General features: G+C 37.2%; 2 protein-coding genes across 2 annotated transcripts; one reads left to right on the forward strand and one right to left on the reverse strand.

Moving 5' to 3' along the window:
• Positions 1–1231: 1231 nt before the first annotated feature.
• Positions 1232–6371, forward strand: LOC139725673 (uncharacterized). The gene is made up of 3 exons (XM_071636764.1): positions 1232–1404; positions 2732–2874; positions 6241–6371. Exons 1-3 carry the CDS (start codon positions 1232–1234, stop codon positions 6369–6371), a joined length of 447 nt encoding a protein of 148 aa, XP_071492865.1.
• A 2984-nt stretch (positions 6372–9355) lies between these two features.
• LOC139725629 (glutathione S-transferase A3-like) lies at positions 9356–17602 on the reverse strand. Its single transcript, XM_071636718.1, has 6 exons — positions 17471–17602; positions 15245–15296; positions 13476–13608; positions 12671–12818; positions 11893–12030; positions 9356–10659 (listed from the first exon to the last, which is right to left on the reverse strand). Exons 1-6 carry the CDS (start codon positions 17558–17560, stop codon positions 10531–10533), a joined length of 690 nt encoding a protein of 229 aa, XP_071492819.1. The 5' UTR covers positions 17561–17602; the 3' UTR covers positions 9356–10530.
• Between the last annotated feature and the right edge of the window lie 8368 nt (positions 17603–25970).

The following is a 25970-nucleotide window of genomic DNA, read 5'->3' on the forward strand; positions in this document are numbered from 1 at the left end:
TGTAATAAAAATGTGACTGGAATGCAAGAGGGAATTTATTATTACGTAAGGATGACGTGTCTTACGTATGCTTGACGAAGATAGCGTCATTTTCCTTTACCAGGTTACAGTGTGTGGTGGGCCCATGTCATTCAGGCAAAGTGTGGGCTGTGGCTATCTATCAAGGCATCACCGTTTCGTCTCACCTCCCTGGTAACACTGAAGAAAAGAGTGTGGGACACCCTAGATGACAAACAGCAACACTGGTAAGCGCTTGGATTGTCTTGATGTTCAAGCATTTAACTTGCTCTCTTTGCTCTATATTGCTTTCTTTAGCTATGAATTTAACGTGCATTCTCCTAAAAAGAAAATCATCACTTATAAACTAAGAGTTACGTTGCATTAGCTCTTCATTCCCTGAGCTGCTGCCCCAATGGTAAGTTAGGTTAAATGATAAGTCTTTTTGAATGGGCTGAACATGTTTTATTTTATTCTAGTTCTAGTCGCTTTTAGGACCCACGGATTCCTGGATGTGCTTAAATTGCCAAGACTTGATGTGTGGTTTTAAACATAACGGTCGTCAAAGTGATAATAAAAAAACCCACATGATTATCATTACGATATCTGCCTTTGTTACCAGTCATCGATACAATGAATATCTTCTTAATTTCGAAGAAAAGTATTATTGTACAACTGTACAACTAAGAGTGGTAATCCTGTTTCTTAAGAGTTCCGGTTTGCCCCCCCCCCCCCCCCCCCAAAAAAAAAAAAAACAAAAACGACAAACAGACAAACAAACAAACAAACAACAAAACAAAAAACAACTACAACAACAACAACAACAACAACAACAACACCAAACCAAAACAAAACATATAGATTGAGACTAGTAGATCTATACCTAAGTAGGTCTAATATCAACATTACTGGAAATGTTTCTGAACTAGTCCATATGTTTATTGGAGTTGCTTACTGGGGTGATAAAAAGGTGAGGCCTCCGCTGGATTCTGGAGTCGTCATGGTCGTATTATGGCCAGGTAAGATGCATGGGTTAATTAGTGTACAAGTGGAACTCTTTAACCAATGTTAACAGTTTAGTGTTGTTAGACGTCAACGATACCTGTATTTCCTTTATCAACTCGCAGAGGGCATTAATTCCATACAGATGCAATTTTATGCCTCTTGTGTGTCTATAACTCTACCTTTTTTGTGTAATATAGAAATATTTCCATCGGCCATAATACATCTCAACATGGACGTACGCCTTGCCGTGTGCAGTATTGCTGTAGCGGTGTTCAGCGCCTTACTTTGGCTGGACAGCATCCAGAACGCCTCAACACAAGCCACGCCCACCTTCCGGTCCGCTCTTCTCACGAAGAGACACACCCCCGCCCCGACACCACCATTCAGGGTGTGTCCGTGCAGGTGTGTATACACGTGTGAATTTGTTTTTGTACTGGTGCATTACTGTACAAGTCGAGAAAAATGTCAAGGTCGTACAGTTAGCTGTGACCCAAGATTATCAATCATTAACTCGTCCCGTGATACTTCAAATCAAGGTCATTATAATTCGTTTAGATGTGAAACATAGATGCATTATATTAATTTCTTTTCCCCCCACTGATTATATCTCTTATTTATCAGTTTGAAAAGTCGTGTTATTGCTAAGAAATAATAGTTAAAGAAAGTTTGTAAGCCGTCTGATTAGAAGTGCTAACATGTACCCCACGAGGTGTGTGTTTCCTATATGCAGTAGCTAATTCTGTTCATATACAAAAAGGAAAATGCCGCCCCCTTGCGTAGGCAAGGTACCAATCATTTTTAAGTGCTCAGTCAGCTCAGCTGCACATTGGTACAAATCTAATGACCTTTGGGTTTTTTTTCTCTCTCTCATTTGGTTAGGTATTTTACCCGTTTTCAAAGCGGCACAATGCATGCATGAGCTTGCCCTGTACGTACGATTTCTGGAATCCATGTTCAAACTAAGAATGAACGTGCTTGTTCCAGATCAGGTGACTAGAATGGGCCGTCGATTGACATTTCGGCAGACATCCATTTCACTGTTTTGTGTTGAATGCATCAACGACCCTTTTATATCAATATTGCCAAATATCAGGCTTGTTGTCAGGCGGTTGTGCTAACAAGCATTATTTATAAGGATTATTAGTATGAACAATAATTTTACATCACAGATGCTTATCTCAGTGCACCCCAAAACCAACCTGCCTGATCGTACAAATGATAATGACCTTTTTTTTCTACTCATGCATAAAGTGGATCTGTGAAACCCCTTATTAGTCTTGGCCATGAATATTACACAATGATCTCAAATTCACCTGGAAATGCAATAAGGTTGTTATAGCAAAGCTTCGTTAATCCGAAAATGAAAAAGGACCCGTTGATCAGAAAATAAACTGGAGTTTGCGTACTATACCAACACTTAGGCACCTTATTTCGTATTCGAATTAACCAACTAGCTTCGGAATAACAAAATCTTTTTCACTTTCTGATTGACGCACCGTTAAATAACAAAACTGCAACTGTCAATACAGAAATGGATCAAGATACATTTATGTGATTATTACAATGCATGCATAATTTGAATGACATTATGGAGCTTACTTTATACTTATCAATTTTCAAGTTTAATGTTAAGATCTCGTTGTATGCATGTGTGTTTTTATGACGTATCCATATTTTTATTCAATTATCAATATTATATCAATGTCATCACCAACATCACTTATGCTAGTTCGAGTCCGTGTCACAACGGGGGCCAGTGCGTGGACGTACGAGTCGGCTCGGGTAGCTCCGCCGTGCCCGACTTCGAGTGCGAGTGTATGGACGACTGGGACGGTGATGTGTGCCACGTATGCAACTCCACCGAAGGGTTCGGTATGTAATTGTCAATAGTTATTAGTAAATCCAAGGAGGTTCGATAATTGCCGGGGTTCCAACCGGCTAAATAATCATTCAAACAGCAGCCAGTTTGCTATCATTGATGGCCCATGGGCAAAAGAATCCCGACAAGTGCATTGAATTGAGCCTTTGATGGTCGGTGCTTGAAGCCGCTATCTCTCTGAGCAGTCCGAAGATTTTATTTTTTATTTCACTTGATACACTGTGATATGGCTTACATTTTGGTAGTTTATTAATTAAATGAAGTTATATTCCCCCTGATGATAAAACCACGGGCCCACTACACGTGGACATACATCACTAGTTAATTCATTCAAACACCTGTTTCTGTCAAAAGCGTCACAATAACATTTTAAACAAGCTTTCCTTGTTTGATCTCATCATGACCGCCCGCAGCCATCCAGCCTGGATTAAAAAAGACGGCGCTTTGAGAAATCTAAAAACTACATGCACAGAAAACAATAATTCTTTGAAATTAAAAAAAAAATGCATGTGCAGTTGTTTATTAGGAAATCCTTGCTCAGCCAATTTACTTTGCTAAATGCGCGTACTTTACGAGAAAAAAAGCAAATATTTTGAAAGGTTGATTGTGATTTGTAATATAATTTTTCTAATTTCTCGCACATTGTTTCAGAGTAAACATGGAAAGTTACGGTACACGACATGTATGTCTTACCATGAACAAAAATGAACGATGAAGCAACGTTACCTGCGTGTCCACAATACATTTCCATGCACTTTAATAATTAGTAATTTTGTGACGCAAAATCTGTCATGTTTTGAGGTTTGCTGCCCCCCCCCCCCCTATCATTGGTGTTTTTATCCAAAGGCAGTTGAGTCTGAAAAGGCGCCTCGGCCAAATAGACCGAAATGATGGAAACGTTTCATTTGTCAGTAATAATGCATGATTATACAAATGATGCACAGGATAGAGTGCGTTAGTGTAGGCGTATAGTGCACTCGAGGGTATTTACAATGTAGTGAAACATGCACGAGGCGAAGCCGAGTGCATGTTGCACTACATTGTAAATACCCGAGAGTGAGCTACGCCTCCACTAACGCCACGAAATAATCCTGTGCATCATTTGTTTTATAAAATGGGTCGAAAATTCAAAAAATAACAGCATTTGTCAGCGTTTTTCACGTACCTTCGTGGGTCAAGACGTCCGAGGATGTTCGTCCCAAACATTTACGCACGTCGCACTCGGAAATCCCGCACATGTAAGTACTGTACGTATTAGCGTAGACGTCTATACGTACGCCACATGATTGTTGTGCACAAGAAAGGCCGGCTGGCAGCCCGAACGAGAAGTTGTTTACAGGATTGACAGCGCGTATGGTAGCGCGCGACGCACTTGTAACAACTGATTAAGTGCGCACTGCTAGTGTAAACATTGTGACGTCAGTGACTTTACGCTTTTTTGCTAGGCCGTGCATGATAGTAAAAATTAATGCACGCACATGTGACTCATTTCAGCGCTTCCAATTGGCTACATTCTTGAACCCATTTTATAATACACAATCGTCATTTTCCGAACATCAGAATGTACTCATCGATCAAGATGCTCATAATCGGGTAGCGGTGATGATGGGATCAAAGAAAGACCCTCCGTTCATAGTATAGACTATATTAATAGTAGGTCCCTGCTTAAAAAAGAATTATGAAGCACAACTAAATGCACTCAAGAAATAAATGTCAGCAAAAGTGTGAATATACAATCTGCACAAGGTCTCCGCAACTGTGGCAACGTTGGGATGAGCGCACGGGTGCTGTAGAGACACACTGCGTGGATCTGGACACATGATGGCGTTTTTCTATACAACCATTTTTCACTTGGCAGCCCGAGGGGGAGGGAGGTTAACCCCCTAACCTCCCCCCCCCCCCCGATCCTGCTGTATGTTGTGAAGGTGTTTGAAGTTGCATCCTCCTGGAAAGCCGATTTTGATACATGCCCTATCAATTCCAACAAATAAAACTGATATTGTGTAATCTCCGAGTATAGTTCTTTAGAAATTGATATTTCAGATTGATACTCGGATATGCGCAATCGAGTTACTTTGATTTTTATTTCTTCAATATTTGTTCAATTTCTTTTAGCACATTCCCATGTCTTTATCATTATCATATCACTCATCTTTTATAAAAGTAGGGATGGCGAAAAGTATAATTAACATTATAAAGACATACCTTCCTTTAATAGAGAGTGGCTTGTCGTTATGTAAAAAGACATGAATCAAGTGTTTTTCTGTCCTCGAAGTGTAGGACCACTTTGGCAAGTACTGTAAACTATTTTTGAGCGGCCGACTCGAGCATGGGTTCAAAGGGAAGAAGACAGTTATGACTGAAATAATTGAATCTCCTAGATAATGATTATTGAAAAAAGTATGATGGGGGTTTCGACTAAATCGTTATGTTTGCTCATCAAGATTCAACTTCAACTAAAACAAGAGATAAGCCTAATAAACTATGAAACATCATCTTTTCTTGATCTGTGATCATTGAATTAAATCATAGTCCGGTTGAAACAGGTTATGACCTGCATAAGCACCGAGGTACTCGATGTTCTAAAGTACTATAGCCATGATTGAAAATCATGGGCATACATACTCGGGCTTGATTCGAAACAACGACCTCCTATGACCACCGGGGAGGCGCGTAGACCACCGAGCTTCCGCCAGACGGTCATGTTGTGCTGGTCACAATCTAAGAGGGTACTACGACAGTGCTTGGTCACTTCTCTTGTGGTAAAATTCAAACACATTTTATGGTAATATCGTGGTGATAGGAAAGAATATCTGGAAAGTTTGTCATGGAAGATCATACACATTCAATGTTGACTTCGAAATTTTTAAATTAGCGTAGGCCCTATATACAAAACAGTCAAGCACATCCTCTTATCCATGTTTAGGTCTGACCTTACAGAGCACTCAGATACGCGAGTAAGCCCAAAAACTTATGACCGACATTGTCTCTCACCTTCTCTTCTCTTCACCTTCCCCTCTTCCCCTCCTCCTTCTCTTTCTAATCTTCCTCCTCCCTCCCTCTTCTTCTTCCTCCTTCCCCTCCTTCCCGCCCCCTCCCCCTCCTCCTCCTCCTCCTCTTCCTCCTCCTCCTCCTCCTCCTTCTCCTCCTCCTCTTCCTCCTTTTCCTCCTCCTCTTCTTCTTCCTCCTCCTCTTCCTATTCCTTTTCCTCCTCCTCCTCTTCCTCCTCCTCTTCTTTTTCTTTTTCTTCTTTTTCTTCTTCTTCTCCTCCTCCTCCTCTTCTTCTTCTTCTTCTTCTTCTTCTTCTTCTTCTTCCTCCTCATCCTCACCCTCACCGCTTGCCGATCCCGCATCCACAGAGATCCAGTGTTCGGACATCTGTTTCAGTCGCAAGAACGGGATCTGCGAGGACGGGGGCCACGGGTCCGTCTCGCCCAGCCTGTGCACCCTCGGCACGGACTGCGAGGACTGCCACGCTCGCTGCCTATAGTATCATTGATCCAGTAATTTTCGCTCACTCTTTCTGAGACTAGCCTGTGCTGATTAACATGATTTATGTCACATTCCTAAATAAATTCCGTGCATTTACGATTGCTGATGTTTATGATTGTTTTCAACAGAATCATGATTTTATTCTTATTTTGCATTCTTGAAAATAAAGAATGAAGCATCCCAATACTGTTATCTTTTATTGGCGAATTTAGTATCGTGCAGTTAATGCGGTAAATCATATTTCGAAGACAAGAAAGACGCTGTTTATTCTAAATCCTTTCCTGAATCTTCGTTCATATCAGGTTCCACTGACTGCTTGTCTTTTAGAATGACAGTTAGACCCAGAATGGGATAGGGGAAATCCGAAATTAGATTTGTTTGAAATGCAGGGGATTCTTTGTTTTTATGCAATTGTATTTTTCAGCACTCTCTTCACTGGAATGCTTAGATACTGCGTTGACATGGTTGACGTTGGTTTCGTGATGAGTGTGATGAAACTGAAATAACGCAAGGTAGCAATCCTTTGCTACATTATAGAATAACTTTGAAAAGGCTCAAAATGACTTTCTGCCGGTGTTTCCAATTACTTCAGTTTAAACGTTTGTACCACGTACGTGTATTGCCAAAGTAGATCATAAAATCTCATTTGCCAAGTCAGTCGCTTACTTTTTAAAGTTTTCCCTTGTCTCTTCCAGGCCATCGATACATACGTATTTATACGAATGACATAGCAATGTAACACTGTAATGTAACCCCGTCGGTTAAAGTGCGTGTGAGATCTGTGAATTTCATTATCAAATTGCTCTTTTTAATACGCAGGCCCAACCTTTATATTCAATGTATAGGGGCAGAGAGAGAGGAAATTAGAACTTTAAATAGGCAGTCCTAAAATCGAACCCTGCCCTTCCTTGCATCATCGGATATAACAGAATGTCCCTCTTGACCAAGGTACAAAGATAACTAAATTATTCCTTGCAATGCTCGGGTTAGAAAGATAAAGACGGGGCGCCCTCTGCTTACACCGGAGAAGCTATCCAAGGACTACTAAGAGCTCACCATTGTTATTATTATTATTATTATTATTATTATTATTATTATTATTATTATTATTATTGTTATTATCATTATTATCATCATCATCATCATCATTATCATTATCATTATCAAGACAGTGTTATCAAAGTTAGTGTTATTACTATCGGGATTATAAACATTTTCATTAGTATTACACTTTGTTTTATTTCATGGATGGCTGTAATATTATTCGTAAAGGTATCTATTCACAGTGAATTTTACCCTGAGAGCTACGTTGGGTTATTACAAGTTTGTGTGCTCAGTGGCAACGTTCCATGCATGGAAACTAAATTCCATCACCCGTTTGCTTCCATGCGTTGTTATCCTTAAATCTATTCCCAAAGAAAAGACAGGAAATAAAGTCAAACACGTTCAAAACAAGTACGTATATTATAAAGTCAAATCTCACTTTCCAAATACATGGAACAATTTCCAGCGTTCATCTATTTTACCACAGTTTTTAATTTGTTTTACATCTAAGCAAAAGTGTGTTTTGCAGTTGATATCCATAATGTCCATATTCGGGGTTTTTTTTCTGTGTACGATACTGATTGATGACTTGAATTTTGTCCATATTTCTCTCTTTTTTTAAGTACGATACTTACTGATGACTTGTATTTTCATTAAAACCGAAAGTTAATGAAATACATCGTGTGTTTTTTTCTTTTTTCGATGTGTTGGGTTTTCTCATTTTCTAAGGGTTGGCTACAATTAAACCTAATCGAGATTTATAATGTTTTCTCTGTCAAACAAGTCAAATACGTGTGAGGCGATGACATTGCTTTATTCAATTTTCATGTCACCCAAAGTGATAATGAATGGTATCATTCCTTGCAAAAAATTGGATATTTCTGTTTTTCTGCGAGATTTTGTCCTCCTTTTTGGCAGGTTTCGCTGTTCTGATTGTTTCACTTCACTCTTTTTTTTTTTATTAGTCAAGGTGGAGATGAATTCTGTTTTCATAACTATTGTCTCACGTGGTACCTTCGTGCTGTAGAATGTTCTCCTCAAGTGTATGGAGACGGTAGGCCTACCCTCTTTGCAGAATGCTTCGGCACATTTCCTCTTTATCTTAATTTCTTTCGACTTTCACCATGTCGTCTGATAGAATAGTATTATAGGAAAGAATATACTTTAACCTTATGTTTCTGTATGAGCGCATGCATGTGCATGTGTATATTGGTGTATGTAACTGTGTGCGTGTTTGTAGGCATATTTGTGTGTTTGTGTGTGTGTATTATTATGAGGTTGTGTCAGTGCTCATGGCCAGTGTAATTATGTGCATTCTTTTGTGTGAAGTTATGTATGTACTGTCGTTTGCGATGTGCACACACCAACCATTATGTTCCATATAAAACTATCGAAATAAAGCATATCATAATGCAGATTGTCGCTCCTCTCTACACATTTCACTACATACGTATCAATACACTTGAACAAAACTGAAATAGGACGATAAAATGCTTTATGAATATCGAAATAATCAGATGCTATAATTCTGAAAAAAAAAACTACTTCTTTCTTTGTCCATTCAAGAAAAAAGACAGATGGTTAATCCATCATATCATAAATCTTAATGAACTATTAATCACGCCCTCAACGTCACCACTATGACCAGATCAGAGAAAAATAGGATATAGATAATCATTAGTGGTCTCATGATATCCATTATACTGTTTGTACATTACAATATTACTGGAGGTGATTAAATTTAGCAGGACAATGACGCAGTGTGAGCTAGAATAGAAGTACATGTTTACAAACATTAAGGGCTGTAACGATGCAATCACTTTCTTTAAATCATGTTAATGGTTCAATGTCATTCAGTGCGGCAGTCGACTCATTACCGTTCCTTTGCTTAATGTTTTCATAACAAAAATAAATTGGTCTTTCAAAACATGTTCTATGTATTGGAAGCCACAGGAGGGTTTTTTAATTGCTCCCCTTTTTTTATAATTATTATTGTTCCCGTTATTCCCTGTCGATATCTTTGTGGGACGTCTGTCAGTGGAAAGGAAATTTGAAATCGCTTTTCTACTTCACAGGACTACCCAATAATAATAATAATAATAATAATAATAATAATAATAATAATAATAATAATAATAATTATAGTAATAATGATAATAGTAATAACAAATTCTTATATAGCGCATTTTAGACTTGAAAAGAATTTCAATGCGCTTTACAAACAAACAAACAAATTATACCATAATACAAAATACAGCAATAAAAATTACAATTTACCAAACACAATATATTACTCTACAATTACTATTTCTTAAGTGTACGTAAAAGGTCAGAGTTGCCAGTACTACTGAGAAATGACTTCAAATTAACAGTCATAGGCTACTTTGTATAGATAAGTTTTGACTTATCCTGACTTCCAATATCCTTTATCATTGCAGATATTTAGCTTTTGAAAATGAAACCCATGGTCTGTTTACAGTATACATGGAAGAATTTGAGAGTAGAGTTCTTACATTTCCTATAATTCCAAAACTCGACTTCTGCCACATTTTTTTAAAGAGTTTACGCTTGGTAAAGACACATAATGGGAAACTTTGAGCCTTATCATGCTTAAGTATTTTTGGCGTTTTGTTTTACTACCAAAATTTCGATACGTCGAATTAAACGAGTAAAGTGGGTATAACTTGAACGCTGTAGCTTGAACAAGTACATGAAAATTTGGGTGCTGTTCGTTATTCCGAAGGTTCGCTATGCTATTCCGAAGGTTCGTTATTCCGAAGGGTCGTTAATCCGACACACGCAAATTCCCTATACCTCGAGGTTCGTTAATCCGAAAATGAAAAAGGGTTCGTTAATCCGAAAATTTGTGGCGTTATTCCGAAGGTTCGTTACTCCGAAGATTGGTTAACCCGAAAACGAAATTCGGAACAATGAACCTTCGGAGTAACGAATCTTAGGAATAAAGAGCCTTCGGAATAACGAACCTTCGGAATAACGAGCTGTAACCGAAAATTTATACCCTCCCTATATCTTCGTGAATCCTCCACTCGTCATCTCATCACAATATTGGCGTTCGACGTCCTCTATACCCCGACTTCCTTTTTTTGTAACTTTCAACGTTTTCCAGTGTAGGCTACTTGCTTCACTTCTGCCACCATGTCGTCGTCCATATGGGGCAACCGCCTCGGGCTAGCCAGGTACTCCTTGATGCCCGGCTGCTGAGAAAAGTGTGCGATGAAAGCCTGCGGAGAAGCATCGAGAAACGGAAAATGTAAGGTCCAATGATGAAACAGTAAATAAAATCATGAATAAGTAAAGTTATGTATATATTATGTCTGCCCCCGTCTGTCTGTTTGTCTCTCCCTCTTCCTCTCTCTCTCTCTCTCTCTCTCTCTCTCTCTCAACACACATACACACACACATACACACACACACACGTGAATGTATAGTTTTATGTATGCTAAATTTTCCTCATTTTTCTGCAATTAACGCTGTCTAATCGATCGATCTTTAATCTGGGTTTAGGAGGCTACATTCGTAAAACTACTCCAAAAGAAAATTTTCCTTCAAAATGTCATGAATTAAAATCTGCTCCTATGGGATTACAAAATGTAAAATCAAAGTAATATTTTATACGTGCCGTGATTCACGCAGATTTCTAACGTTCCATAGATTCTGTTATAATTCATTGTTAGCAAAGCTTTGTTTTTAGTTGATTGAAGTGAAATTGATATTCATTGTCCCCACACCTACAGGTTTTGGTGTCACACGTATATCAGACGTACGCAGACTCACGCACGGATCTCCTTTGGATTAGAAGGATGAAAATTAATGAATATGAACATGAATACGAATGTGAATATGAATACGAATAAGGTAGAAATCAAAATAATACCACGTACTTTAAGATATATGATATAGATTTCTAATGATGCGCTAACTTGAAAATTTGCTTTTAGTCGTTTGAAGTTAAGTAGGCCTACATCTATGCGAAATAGTTGTCACAATAGGAAACAAAAATTTTAAGCATTGCTTGCTTTTACATTTAAACTAAAATCAGTGTTAAAGGTATGGTACATGATTTTGGTTGACGTGGGGATTCAAGTTTTATTCTTATTTATTTATTTATTCATATTATTGAAACATAAATCTTACTTTTACGAAATGATTAGAAACCACTTAGGCCCATATGAAATATCAAAGAGCATACAATTCTAAGAGGAATTCAACGTTTATTGATGAAAATTTGTTCTGAAGTGGCTGAGATATCAAAAAACAAAGTCAAACAAGGTTTTGTTTTTGGATATCTCAGCCATTTCAGAACCGATTTTCATCAAATAAACTGTTAATTGCTCTTAGAATAATATGCACTTTGATATTTCATATAAGTGGTTTGTAATCATCTCGCAAAAGGTTAAAAACAGAATCCCCATCTTAACCAAAACTATACTACCCCTTTATTTAAAGATAATTGCCTGACAGCGCGGGAACTCTGTCATCGTGTGCTTGAGATTCGGGGCTTCTTGTAAGTAGCTGACGGCGTCGAAGAATACGATGTCTGCCATCGTCAACGTATCTCCCACGAGGAAGCCGGCCTTGCTACCGGTAAGGATCTGGGGGATAAGAGCATTGGAGTCTCATCTTAAGATCTTTTGTCACATTTGATTCAATTGATTTTGATTAGATTTGATTTGATTTATTGGTTTCTGTATTATCACTGTACATGCTCATTCTACTCCATTTACTAGTTTCTGTATCAATATTGATACTAAATGAGAGTATACACATTTTCACACTGATCGCTGGGAACACATACTATTAATATGTATCGAAATTCGGCTCGACGTCGAAGGTATAGCTCTGTCATTGTCTGTAGCCTGCGGCCAGGAGAAATTGATGTAAGACCACTAATATTTTGAGATGTATGATTTGGATATGGAAACAAATGAAAAAAAATGGATTACTGAATGGGGCCACTATAACACTTTAACATTTTACTTTTTTTTCAAATCGATCCAACGATAGAAGTAGTTATATACCCGAATGTCAGATGCAATCATTAATGAATGTGTATACAGTGTCATGGAAAATCTACTTCATTTGATATTGGGTAATAGTGTCGAACATCTTCGCCATACCTGTCAATGTTCTGTTTTGTTTAAGATTATTTCAATGTTTAATTAAATGATTTCATTTTAATGTTTTTCCCTTACTTCTTAATCACGGTAATTGGTATTTAAACAGATAAATTACTCTTTCAAACACTGGTAGGTAACGTTCTCGGCATTCCTTGGTTGCTTTTTCCAGGAACTCCGCCCGTGCCTCTTCCGTCGGTTTAAACTTGTAATTGAAGATCCCCAACTTGAACATATCTCTCGCCCCCGAGGTCAACATGTCGATGCTAAAGACAACATCAAGGATACATGTATAAAAATAATTTGCACGCTATGATGAGGAGCCGTTAAGATATTCTGCGTAAAAAAAACAAAAACAAAAACAAAAAACGTTTAAGTATATAGGGAGAGGACGAGGTGGTAAAATAGACAATCTAAGGCAGTCATTCGATCTTGCGTGCTTTGTTGATGGACCGTTTGTAAGAATGTTATGACTTCACTTCAATGTTTACTGGTATTATGTAAATTCTTAATGTCATTTGAAAAACAAACCAAAACAAAAATTCAATTTAGAATACAAACTTGAATTTTCAATTATAAACTGACATATACCATGAAAAAAAAACGGTCGTGATTACAGGTACCCAAATGTTCTTGCTTCATAAACTCCTCAAGGAGAGGAGTATTATTTCTAAATGAATAAATAAATAGATAAGTAAATAAAAAGGTATGTATGTATATATATATATATATATATATATATATATATATACATATACAAAGAGCAAGAGAAAGAGAGATAACTTCGCTGCGTTCTTGTCCCTCAGGTTACCCAATAATCTCTAATGAAAATAACAATTGACAGAAACAAGAAAAGAAAAACTAAAAAAGGACAAAGTTGAATCAAGGAGTATACTGTCACTTAGTTAGGCCACCGCTCTTACAGGGTCTGGTCGTCACTGTTCTTCCCCATCAGTCCCCGTGTGCGACACACGTATCTGAGGGTACAGTCACTGCCAATCAGAGTTTTCCCGTCGATCTCCAGGAGGGGAACCTGTTTGAACATCAGCTTCCCATCTGCGTGACGAAAAACATTTTTATCAAGTACGCCAAATTGAACCTTGCTCTTTGTATCGAATACATCATTCATCGTCCTTCCCTCCCGCCCCCTTTTATCTCTCTGTTTCTTGAAGGTGTATACCCAGAACTGGAATGAATATAGGCCTACAGGGAAGGCAAATGTTTGGTATTTTATCAGCAACACACACATACGTAATACAAGTAATTATAATATAATCATGTTTATACATGTTTATGTAAACATATAATTTCCTCGGGCCGGCCATCTTTTCAAGCTATGCTTACAATGGCGGCCCTCTGCACAATCGCTCCATAGTCGTAATTGTTGTAATCCCCGCTGCATAAATTTGCATACTGTATATTATACCATTATTTTCATTTCATGTCTTTGTTTATGCAAGTCAAATGACTCTGTCTTGAATTTACTTTGTATATTTCCCACATGCTCATGATTATGTGCCTTATGTATATTGAATTGTTGATTGATTTATTGATTTGCAGAAAATAAAGTATCTATTAATCTAAATCATCTATATATTTACATTCATATTTATGTTCATATTCATATTCACTTAACGGAGGAATAGTGGTACAAAGGGCAATTTCGTACAGATTAGTATTGAAAGTGAAGCAGAATAATCTTACTCGAGAAATATCTGACTGTCGTTGACTGTGATCATCTTATGCAAAAGTTGTTAAGTCGCTGGTAGAAGCTCGGTTTACCAAATATTTAGAATATTCAAATTTTATCAATAGACTAATATTCCTTATACACAACCCTTCAACTGATTTCGTCTTTGTTTGTAGGTGTGCTTAATTATTCTCTCATCACAGTACCAAAAACTGAATTTGCTAGGCTGGTGTTATCTAGGTGTGATCGTAGTTGTTCTGCTGGAATCATTCTATTCATTCCTTTTAATAATCGTCTATCATAGTAGATTGTGAAGTCGAATAACTGCATTACAGGCATTCATGACGACGAGTTTACTAACAGGGTCTATATGTATATTGTTTTATATGCTAATCAAAGTAGTATGTAGGTATGAATTACGAAAAAAAGTACAGTGCAAGAAAACAATTAAAAATTTGATGAAAATTGCATAAAAAGAGGGAAATTAATGCAAATGAGTGTGCCATTGATCTTATCCCCTCACAATTTTCCAATGATCGTTTGCAAAACTGACGAAATGAAAATTTTCTGCTTTCAAAACTTAATCATATTGTCTGTTCAGGAATTGTCAGTGAAAATTGACGATGGACGTCACAATTTCATAACGTCAAAAATTTACCCGATTTTGATCAAATTTTCATTGTTAATAATTGTGCTTCAAGAGTTGTACTTTTTCTTATGAGGCTGGCTTTTACCTGGAGCAAATTATTCCTTTGACAGACTGAAAATAACTACCATGTGCACAAAAAAAGAGAGAAGAAAAAAAGACTGAATACCTTACTGACTAGCATGTGAAGAACAGTAAAGTATACTATGGTAGTAGTAGTAGTAGCAGTAGAGAGACAGAGAGAGAGAGAGAATGAGAGAGAGATTTGTTGTCTGTATTACGTGTATGATTTGCAAAAATTATAACAATTTTTTTTTAATTCATGTTTACTGATGTGGTACTAATTAAAAACTCACCTGTTATCAACTGTACAAACTGATCCCTGGACCTCAAATAAGCCTCCTCGTACTGAAGGGAGTGGCAAGAAAAGAAAATGCACAATCATGACAGGTGCCGCTCTCTTTTTTTTCTTTTTTTTTTGAGGGGGGAGGTGGATGGTAAAGGTCAAGGGTCAATGAAATCCTTACCCCTTCTCCACCCAAAGCGGAATCCTCGGACAGTAATGATTTGTGTGTGTGTGCGTGTGTGTGTGTGCTTTAGTTTTCTTTTCTCGATTTGTTCGAATCTTTTAAGAGCCAAAGTGTATATTACTATATGTTTGTTTGTTTCTGTGTGTGTGTGTGTGTGTGTGTGTGTGCGTTTGGTGATGCTACTGTCATCCGGGCTCTGTGTCCTCTTCTTGTCTTTATTTTTATATCCAAATAAAGTGCACAATATACAAGAAAAATATATTCGGCCTATACTGGTGGATTGCCCATTCAGCCGTATTTACAAAATACAACTATTCTTCCCTGGGATCCCATATTTTACCGTATAATAGAAAGCATAATCATACAAACACGAAAAAAAAAGGGAATAGGGGGTGGTTCTGCGACAGGTTCTGCGACCCCCTGTTGTTGTTGTTGTTTTTCTTTATTTCCGTATCCAATTAGAATGTAAAAGTATAATATCAAATACGAAGAAATGGAAATACAAAATACACACTTACCATACAAAGCATATTACAAATATATTACACACACATTGAAAAAAACATACTCATATACACTATTGAAAGCATTTACAGATACTGTGGGATTTTTTTTTTACAATAACTGATGACAATGAGTTAAAGGGGGTATGACATAGCTCCATCAAATGAGTATAATGAATTCCAAATGATTTGGTCTTTGTGTGTTAAAGACACAACGGATTACAAACGTGAAGAATCAGAACGATCAAAGAGGCAGAGACGTTTGCCATAGAAGTCTCAATGACTCTGCCGGAAATGATCGAAATTCATGACTGCTGGTCAAAATCAAAGTTGCTTCAAATAAAAAAATGGAATCTGCATGCTGTGGGTAATCACAAAACAACGTCGTTGTCGCTATTCTGATTTTTTTCATAGTTATCATATAGTTATCATAGTTTATTTCCAATCAACGAAAATCAAAACATAGTACAAAGTATACATGTCATGAAATAATATTGTTCAAACATTTGCAAAAGATTCATGTAGTATCCGAGATAAATTATATAACAACATATATCTATATATATATACAATAATTAGGAGGAACAATACATATATACTTCATGGGCGTGCGGAAAATAGATTCGATTATGGAAAATAGTGATCCACTAAAAAGCAAAGCTTGTGGGACGTGGATCGCTAGATAAATAATGAGTAGATAACATATTATTCGAGGTTTTTTTTATAGCTATTATATTTGATAGAGATTATTTAAGTCATTTGTAAAGATATACATGTAGTTATATTAAGATACGCAGGTCGGGAAAAAAAATAAGAATAGAATATCAAATATCAGAGCATTTTAGCTGTTATGTTGCAATGATTAGCTTCGAATTTGAGACCAGTTCAGGGTAACATGTGTGAAAAGCTGCAGTCTATTTAGTGTTTGGGTCTGAGCAGCTGATATTTCGGAAGTTATTGGATATTTTCCAGTTCAATATTACACAATTACAAAAAATGTACGGCAGTCATCATCGCATATCAGCAGTGATTAAAGGGATCGTATAGTTTTGGTTGAGCACTAATTTCAGGTTTCTAACATTTTTTGGTGAGATAATGTGAAACCTCTTATGAAATATGAAAGAGCATGTAATTCTATGAGGAATTCAACGTTTATTTGATGAAAATTGGTTTTGAAATGGCTGAGATATCCCCAAAAATGATGATTCTAATAAAGTGTGGGACCCACACTTTATTGCCATCGCTTTGTTTTACTTTGTTTTTGGATGTTTCAGTCATTCCAAACCTGATTTTTTCAAATGAACTTTGAATTCCTCTTAAGATGGTATGTTCTGTACTATTATCATAAGTGGTTTCTTGGTATCTCGCAAAAAGTTAAAAGCCCAATTCTCATCTCCACCAATACAGTACCATCCCCAGTATACATAAGAGACTTTCTTTGTACATCTCAAGCAATAGAAAAGCATAATTTGCGTTAAGACCAGAAATTCAAGACATGTAAGCAGACACAAAATAATACAAAAGACACGAGTGGGAATAAAGAACTAACCTCTACTTTCGCTGCACTCAGAGCGAGGCGAATAACCTCGGCGAGACTCCGCACAGCGAAATACGTCAGTTTCGGCTTGTTGTCCGCCATGATAACTGCAGGTGAGACCACTTCAAACCGTGAACAACCGTGGTGAATCGTTCTGGTAATCTGGCATGAAGTTCGAAGTATATATACTTCAATCTATTTGGACAAGCTGCGGCGTGATATTTGCACACCCGTGTACTTGAAAGATGACATTGCATTTTCGTGTGGATATCACGCACACATTATGCATACAGTGTATAATATACACTCTGCAAAAAAAAAAGTAAACACTTTTTCGAGTTCATATTTGTCATAGAAAATTTTAATGAAAATCGATGTATTATATACCATATTAAAGGTAATTTATTGGCTATCAAGCTAATAGGATGATACAGGAGGAAAAGTTATGCATGAGTGAACACATTTGTTTTTGTTCTCCAAAGCACAAAAGTAAAAATTGCAAAAATGGACACGTTATCTTTCAGATGATTGGAAATAAACTATGATTGAATTGAATTGAATCGAATTTGCAAACGCCCTCCTCGATAACAATGACAACAAGAGACCAGTATTACCCAATGAGAGACATGAATGAAATAGCAAAAATAAGTTTTCGATCTCTTTATCTCTTTGTAACCTCTAATAAAAACAAAGTGGGAAACTAAAGGGGGAAAATATGAATTTTCTGTCAACTCAAATTCAAATGTCATAGGGAGTAATATGCATAAAGATGATTAAATGAACAGAATTTCTTTATTTCTTTCTGTTAATTTAGTAATTCAAGAATCCATAAGACAAATTCAAGAAGCAAACATAATTTACAATCTCCTAATTTGAAAAAAAAACAACAACAACTAGATATTGTCCATTTTTGTTAATTATTGCTTTTTCCCTTATTTCATTTGAATTTAGATTTTACAGATTTTTCATTTTCCCCCGCTATTTTTAGCCTTTATTAATCTTTTTGACTTTAAAGATATCATAGAGATCACAATTTTATTTTTAAAACTTAATTCATGTTTCTTTTTGTTTGAAAGTTGTTGTTTGTTCTTATTGTTATATGGAAGAGCACGTAAGCATGAATGGCAACTAGTTCAGTTTTGCAATTTTTACATTTGTGACCTGGAAGAGAAAAACAAACGTGTTCACTCATGCGTAAATTTTCACTTTTTGTTGACCTACCAGGTTGATAGCCAATTAGATTACCTTTAATATGGTATATAATACAAAAACTTTTAGCCAAAATCAATGTTTGATGAGAAATATGTACTTGAAAAAGTGTTTACTTTCTTTTTTTGCTGAGTGTATATAGGGCCTACATATTTTTTTTTTCATTTCAATTTTATTTTCATATTTCTCACATATATCGCAATAAAGTATATAAATACGAAAATTATACAAAACATAATTTAGATGAGACTTCATCAGAATGTACAGAAGTTTGATTTGGTATAAACACGAGGTCTGTATGCATGCGAATTTAAACTGTGGTCATAATGCGAAAAAATATGATGGGGCCTGCGTAAAAGCATTAGCTTGTACAGCCGCAGGTCCCGTGAGTAATCAGATCAGGGGAAGTTTAAAGTACGGATGTTTTTTAAGACCAACTATATCTGGGGAAACCGATTAAAACAAACAAAACAAAAAATCCAATTGAATATATGTCACTAAATAAAAATACAGAAAACAGAAAGGTCACATGTTGCAGCAGTATATATATATATATATAGAGAGAGAGAGAGAGAGAGAGATTACATATAATCTCTCTCCCTCTCTCTCTCTCTCTCTCTATATATATATATATATATACATATATTGTGTGTGTGTATACAACTGTACTGTATACAATATTTATATATACAGTAAAAAAAAATACATGCACGTATGCACACAGGTTTTCTCAATCTGGAGCTGTTGGCGTGGAAATATCAAATCCACAGAAGAGATATATAATATGCAATACGTATAGTCCTACACAACCATCTTTGCATCATGTAAATAACGTAGCATTAACATATTAACAAATTTACCAGTTCATAATCAGTAACATAGAATAATCTTCTTACTTGTTATTCGTACACACACACACATACATACACACACACACAATAATGTTTTCTCAGCTAGATTTAATATCAGATACACAAATGGTTCGTTCTTTTTAAATATTTCATGTACTTTAAAATCCTAAAATTAGCCCAAAACGCACTATCATTATATGTAATGGTTGATTTGCCACAGAGGTAAACTCTTCCTAAAATATGCAAGAAATAACCACTCCCTCTATCAAGTATTTATACCAAGACATCAAGAACGGAATATTATATTATAGGTCAGTATACCTTTATGAGTAAAAAAAGAGTCAGTTCTCACAAACTTCGATGCGCATGAAGAAAGTAAAGTATAATTCTTATAATTCGACAAAATATTGAACTTTAATTGCATAAATTACACAGCATGCACTCTGATAGAGAGTAAGGTTCAGTTCAGGTAGTTCAGTTCGTTTATTTCATTTCCAACAATGCAAAACATTTTCATACACAAAATAACACAATATCAATACAATGTAGACAAAGAAAAATAAGTGAAGTTAACAATATTACGCATTACAAAAGAAAATGAAAATTGAATTAAAACTAAAGTAGCAGGAAATGGAGGAAACATGCTAAAAAGCTAAAGCCCCCGTTCCACTATCACAATTTGGACCCCGATCTGTCCCGATCTAGCAGATCGGGAGAGAGCGGCAAAAGCGTACGGGGATCGGAAGCATCGTAGCAGCAGCGTGTGGAGGTCGGGGTTGGAGCGGGCAGTTTTTCAGATCGAGAAGAAATTTTGAACCGGTTCAAAATTTCTTCCCGATCTCCCCGATCAAAATTGACATATTTTTAATCGTACGGCAAGCGGGGAGAGCGTAGTGACAGCGTAAACGCAGCGGGGAGAGCGTAATGACGGCGTAAACGCAGCGGGATGAGCGTAACAAGGTCTTTCTGAGCGTAGTAACATCGGCACAAGAACGGGAAGTAATTTTAGCTGTAATTTTCGAAGAAGAAGAAGAGATGAAGAAAAAGAAGAGAAGAAAGCAGCGAAGCAGCTACCCAAAAGGCGAAGAAAGAGAGACTGCACGTGATGCTGAAAGAGGAGGAAGAGGACATAGCAGAATTTTGAAGAATATGAAATCATCTACAACTGGAGGAAGACGGACTATAAAAGCAAGGACATCAAGAAAAATCCTTTGAAAAATCAGCACGTCTTTGTTTATACAATGCATTGCTGCAAAAGAACCGTGAGGTGAGGAGGCTCTTCAAGTTCAAGTTCAAGTTGATTTCTTTCACTTCCAACAAACAAATAATAAAAAATACAAAGAAACGCTCATATACACAGACGTCATGAAATCAGTACCACAATGCGATGAACAGAATAACATTGTAAAAGAGATACAGGCAAATTATCAACAGAGATACAAATAACAGTTACGTCACTGTGGTAAATGCATACAAAATATTGCTGGAAATGGAGGGGACTGCTAAAAAGCAGAGCTTGTAGTATTAGAATGCAGTCCCCTCATAGAGAAAAATATATAATTGCAAAAAAACAACAACAAATTTCCCTAAGCGGTAGCAAAAAAAAGACAGACAGAGTAATACACACATACATGCACACATACGGACGCACATTAACAAACACATAGCGGCTCTCTTGTAGGGAAAAAATTGATGAGAGGATAGAAAGATATAGTAGTGAAGAAGGTAGTAAGTCCGAGGTGGACAAGGGGGGGGGGGGAGGAGGGGAGAGGAGAGGGAAATGGTGGGTCATAACCAGGGCACTGGAGGCACAGAAGCACGGGCTCGCTGATGAAGAAAGAGTAGTGAGAATAACGAAGCAACAACAACTTTGAAAATCAAAAGTAAAAAAAAGAAGAATGAATCTTCGAGGTCCACAGTATATTTCTTCGGTTCTGCATGCTAATAAGTTGACTGACTGCTGACCCACAGTCGAATCGGGGTACATCGGGGCACATCGGGCACTTTTCAGCTCTCTGAACGGGGTAACAGCGTGATAAGATCGTATAGATCGTTCAGAGCGTAGATACAGCGTGCATTGATCGGATAACATCGGCAACATCGCACTAACAGCGTAGCTACATCGTTCTAAAGCGTACCGGCAGCGGCAGAGATCGCAATGTCTAATTCCCGATCATCGTAGTAAGAGCGTAGCAAGCACTTGGTAGTCGTAACTGCAGCGTACTTAGAGTGTTCTAACATCGTACTGTGTCCAGATCGGCTCAGGTTTTTCCCCGATCCTTCCCGACCTGAGAAAATTGTCAAATCGTAGCGAGAACGGCATAGTGGAACGGGGGCTTAAGATTGTATTTAGCAATCTCCTCGTGGACAAAAAGACTAAATAACATCAAGGAAGCAAGTTGCTAGATATAATATAAAAGGTGCACAACACATACAGACCTATACCAACAAACAAACAGACGGACAAACAAACACAGGTAACCTCTCTTGTAAAGAGAAAGATAGAAAGAGAAAAGAAAAACACAGTGAAGGAAAAAGAGGAAGGTTCAGTTATTCAGTTAGATATTATATTCAGCTTTTCATCTATTTATCATGGGCATGCATTATTTAATCGTTCGCCTTTTTGGAGAGTGTATGGTATGCTTCCTGGTAACAATTGCTGAAGGAGAGCGGGCAACCTGTTCCACTTTCATTGTGAAATGTATTTCCCACCCTACATCAAACGAGGCGTCAAACACGAACGTACATTGAACCTTGCAGCGATGATTTTGGAAGGGGGGCAAAACATTCAATAGAAAGTGTCTAAACAAAACAAAAATAGTTCTTCTGGAACTTATTGGCTGCTGGTGACTCATCGTGCCCCTGGTTGGGGCTATGTGCTGGTCTGAATCAATTATCATTATTGCATAGTCTTCATCATCTGCTGACGGGCCAGTCGGAGCCACTGACCACTCTCTATGTCTGTCCAAGGTCAACCGTCGGCACCCAATCAAGTGTAGCCAAGGTGGTCAATAATCCACAGGTGGTCCATTGTCTGTTGCCAGGAAACTGCGTCCACCGATTCCTTCGTCGTGTGCAAACCCACTGCAAACTGGCGCCGTGAAAGACAGTGGCTCTACTCACTCACTGGTATGGGCGGTGTTCGTCCCTAACCGAGGAGGAGGAGGGGGGGGGGGTATTGGATTCTTTGACCTGGGGGTAAAGGGGGGGGGCTGGAATGAAGAGTGCAGGTGAGAGGAAAGAAAGGGAGCTGGGAAGAAAGGGCCAAAATCTTGGAAGTAATCTATTGACTGTTCTAGGACCGTTAGTCCTCATCACAGGCAAAATGCTATCTTTCCCGTTTTAGCTCAGCAGTCTGCTCTCGAAGAATACTTACAAACACACACACACGCACACACACACACACACACACACACACACACACACACACACAATTGGAAACCTGCAGCCCCATCTAAACCAAAACTGTACCATGAAAAGGAATGGTACACCCAAATGTTGCACTCAAATAAAAACCTTCCAAATCAAGATTCCGCCAGTGACGTCATCGTTCACTCACTGCAAAGTACTAATTATGATTAACAAGACATGGAATACACCTTCCCTTAGACTGAGCGTCTTTTGCATATATAAACATGAAAAACAGCCAATAACGTGTTTCTATACATTATGAAGGACTGCGTTACAGCAAAATCAATTATACTTTCACAATGCGTTAGAACCAGGCCTGTATAATCTTATCAACTGAACATTGACAACTTATATTTTTTATACCCTTCTCTATCCATCAGTCAAAATGCATCCTCTTGATGAAAAACTCCAACACTATCAAATTATTTTGATATGTCGTATTTCTTATAAATGTTGCATAATTCTATGCTTTTATATTATTATTATAGTATTGTTTGTAACGCCGTCTGTTTCTGTTATGTTTGTATCGAAGTGTTAAATAAACCTCGATCAATCAGTCAATTCAATCAATCCAAATAAAGATACTTCGATGGATAATGTCTCAGAAGATTTAATCTCAATCTCACACCTTATATTCAATCTTCAAGAATTCAGTGCACAATCTTTGTGTTTATGACTATGTAGTTGTTTAATCTACTGTATACTTTTTATTTACACTGATTAATTTCATTGCATTCTATAATCCATAACATTATGGGAAGGGGCACCGTTTTTAATGTTCAATGGTATGTGTGTATGTTTGTGTGTATTTATTATCTATAATGTGCATGTATGTATGTATGTATGTTCTCACGTGAGGTCATTTTCAAATGTTTTGAACAAGTTCCAATGACAACAGAGTAGTGTTTATGCCGTGATAGATGGAGAAGGGAAATCAATAATGAAACGACCCACCAGGGAACACTTAACTCCCATCTCTTCATGGGGATAGAGCCAATCCATTTTCATGGACGTTAAGATTATCAGTCAAACGCTCAAAGTCTCTTCAGCGGAGAGGATCTAACAGCTACACAATCTTGACAACAGGTGTATTATCATCACGTGATAACTTGCGATTAGTGGATAAATTTGAGGACCAGGAATAGTCCTCAAGTAGATGTCTGCCTCGTCATGGCTGCTACTCTTCTGTCATTAGAGTAGGCTATAAGACGGAGAGATGCGATGGAGGGCATCTCAAATCTTCTCATCAAACTTTGGAAACCAAGCAAAGTGTTTCCGAGTGCCATTGTTGTTGGTGGAATCATTGAGACAGATTAGCCCATCGGGGTGTTGATAAGCGGTCCACCGAATCAAAGGGATATCGATCAGCTGCATCCAAACATCGGGCCGACCTCAAGGAAACTTCGCAACTGGTCTTATCGAACGTTCCGCTCAACGGACTTTCAGGCTTCTCCGCTTGTCACTAGGGAGTGTCCGGAAAGGGTGTCTGTTCTCGTGTCAAATTCGGACCGCAAGCACGATTAATTTATAAAATTTGGAAGAACTTTGAATATTTTGAAGAGGGAGTGACGTAAGTAACGTGCTCTTGTGAAAGCTTCAGCAGCGGGAAGCTGCACTCGAGATGAGTTTTGAATTAAACTCGCACAGTTCTTCATACGCCTTTCTTGGCGAACCCATGACCGACAAGGAATTCGAGGATTAATCCAAAGCGCTTTCACGGTGAGCGGTTGTTTGTTTGTTTGTTTGTGGTAATTGCACTGATTTTGTGGACTAATATGGAGGAATACAATACCATAACTATTATTTACATTAGATGTTCAATTTTAGGTGCCTTCAAATGGATATTATTTTGAGACAAAGTTCTTAAAAGATTAAGTTTTTCATCTTTTGAGGCAGTCACAAAAGATCTCGATGTAAACAGGAAGAGAACAATAAGTAACTATGCATAATGTCAGCCTTTTAGAGGGTCTATCTCTCTACGTATGAGCAGTTGCTTACTGTGTATGATACTTTCTTCAAAAAACAAAAACAAAAAAGAAAGACCTCTAGACAGATTTTCCACACGTTTTGATTCTTCTTATTCAAAGAGGCCAATAAGGTTGCAGATAATGAATTTTACAAGTTCATTTGGTTTTTTGATGCCCTTGGATATATATCTTTATTTCCATTTAATTCTTTTCGATGAAATGTGCATAGGACGTGTTGTAAGTATAGACTCATGTACTTAGTAAGTAACTTCCAAAATATCTAATCTTAATGAAATATCCATTACATGTTCAAGTTATACGTGAGTAAAGATCTAACTCGTAGTATAAGATTCCCATAAAAAAGTTGGGTATACAAAGTTTCACTTATTTTCATAGTAGTGATATAGGTGTTCTCTAGATCGTACATAAAGATTTCATGAAAATCGTTCTCTGTTGTTGCTTATTACATCGATAATCAAATTTGATTCGAAGGGCAGTGCATGCGTTTTCGATATGAGCCGACTTTGGACACCTGCGAAATAGTGAGATCATATACATCTCTTGTAATTTCCATTTGCGTATTTTTGCAACGTATATTATTGTAAAAGCTCAATATTCCCAAGATTTCTTATATCTTCTGCCAAATCTACATACAAAAACTGTACTTTTTTTTTCTAAATTTTAAGAAGTTCAACTTAATTGAACGTGGGGCTATAGAATCGCACTTTATAGAAAAAAATAAATTTTCTTTGCGACTAATTTCAGTTCTTTGCCGTGTAAACACTCTCATGGGAGACGTCTATACACCTCAGAAACCAGAAATAAATGGTTGTCATTTTGCTTTTAATTATCTAATAATTTACGACATACATTTCTCTCTTCTTTTTTTTTTGGGGGGGGGGGGGGCTTAGTAATACAAGCTATATTCTTTTGATTTAGTTTGCCCCATTTTGGCCCTTATGACTCCAAGTGTTGCAAGTGATGTTATTAGTACATGTATTATTTTTCGATTATTTTTGTACATAAAAATGGACAAAATATCTTTGTATAGTAGTAATTGAAGTAATCATTTTA

This window comes from Diadema antillarum, unplaced genomic scaffold (genome assembly GCF_040938485.1).
Source record: "Diadema antillarum isolate AM-2024a unplaced genomic scaffold, OU_Dant_1.0 seq00000053_RagTag, whole genome shotgun sequence".
In the NCBI taxonomy this organism is placed as follows: domain Eukaryota; kingdom Metazoa; phylum Echinodermata; class Echinoidea; order Diadematoida; family Diadematidae; genus Diadema; species Diadema antillarum.

Bases quoted from the DNA above. Each gene is read 5' to 3' on its own strand.
- LOC139725629 (XM_071636718.1), bottom strand. From the start codon at position 17,560: ATGGCGGACAACAAGCCGAAACTGACGTATTTCGCTGTGCGGAGTCTC. The intron at 12,031-12,670 runs GTAATTTATCTG...CTTATCCCCCAG, and splicing joins ACCTACCAGTGTTTGAAAGA to ATCCTTACCGGTAGCAAGGC. The intron at 10,660-11,892 runs GCAATTATCTTT...GCTTCTCCGCAG, and splicing joins CAGAGTTCCCGCGCTGTCAG to GCTTTCATCGCACACTTTTC.
- LOC139725673 (XM_071636764.1), top strand. From the start codon at position 1,232: ATGGACGTACGCCTTGCCGTGTGCAGTATTGCTGTAGCGGTGTTCAGC. The intron at 1,405-2,731 runs GTGTGTATACAC...CACTTATGCTAG, and splicing joins TTCAGGGTGTGTCCGTGCAG to TTCGAGTCCGTGTCACAACG. The intron at 2,875-6,240 runs GTATGTAATTGT...CCGCATCCACAG, and splicing joins CAACTCCACCGAAGGGTTCG to AGATCCAGTGTTCGGACATC.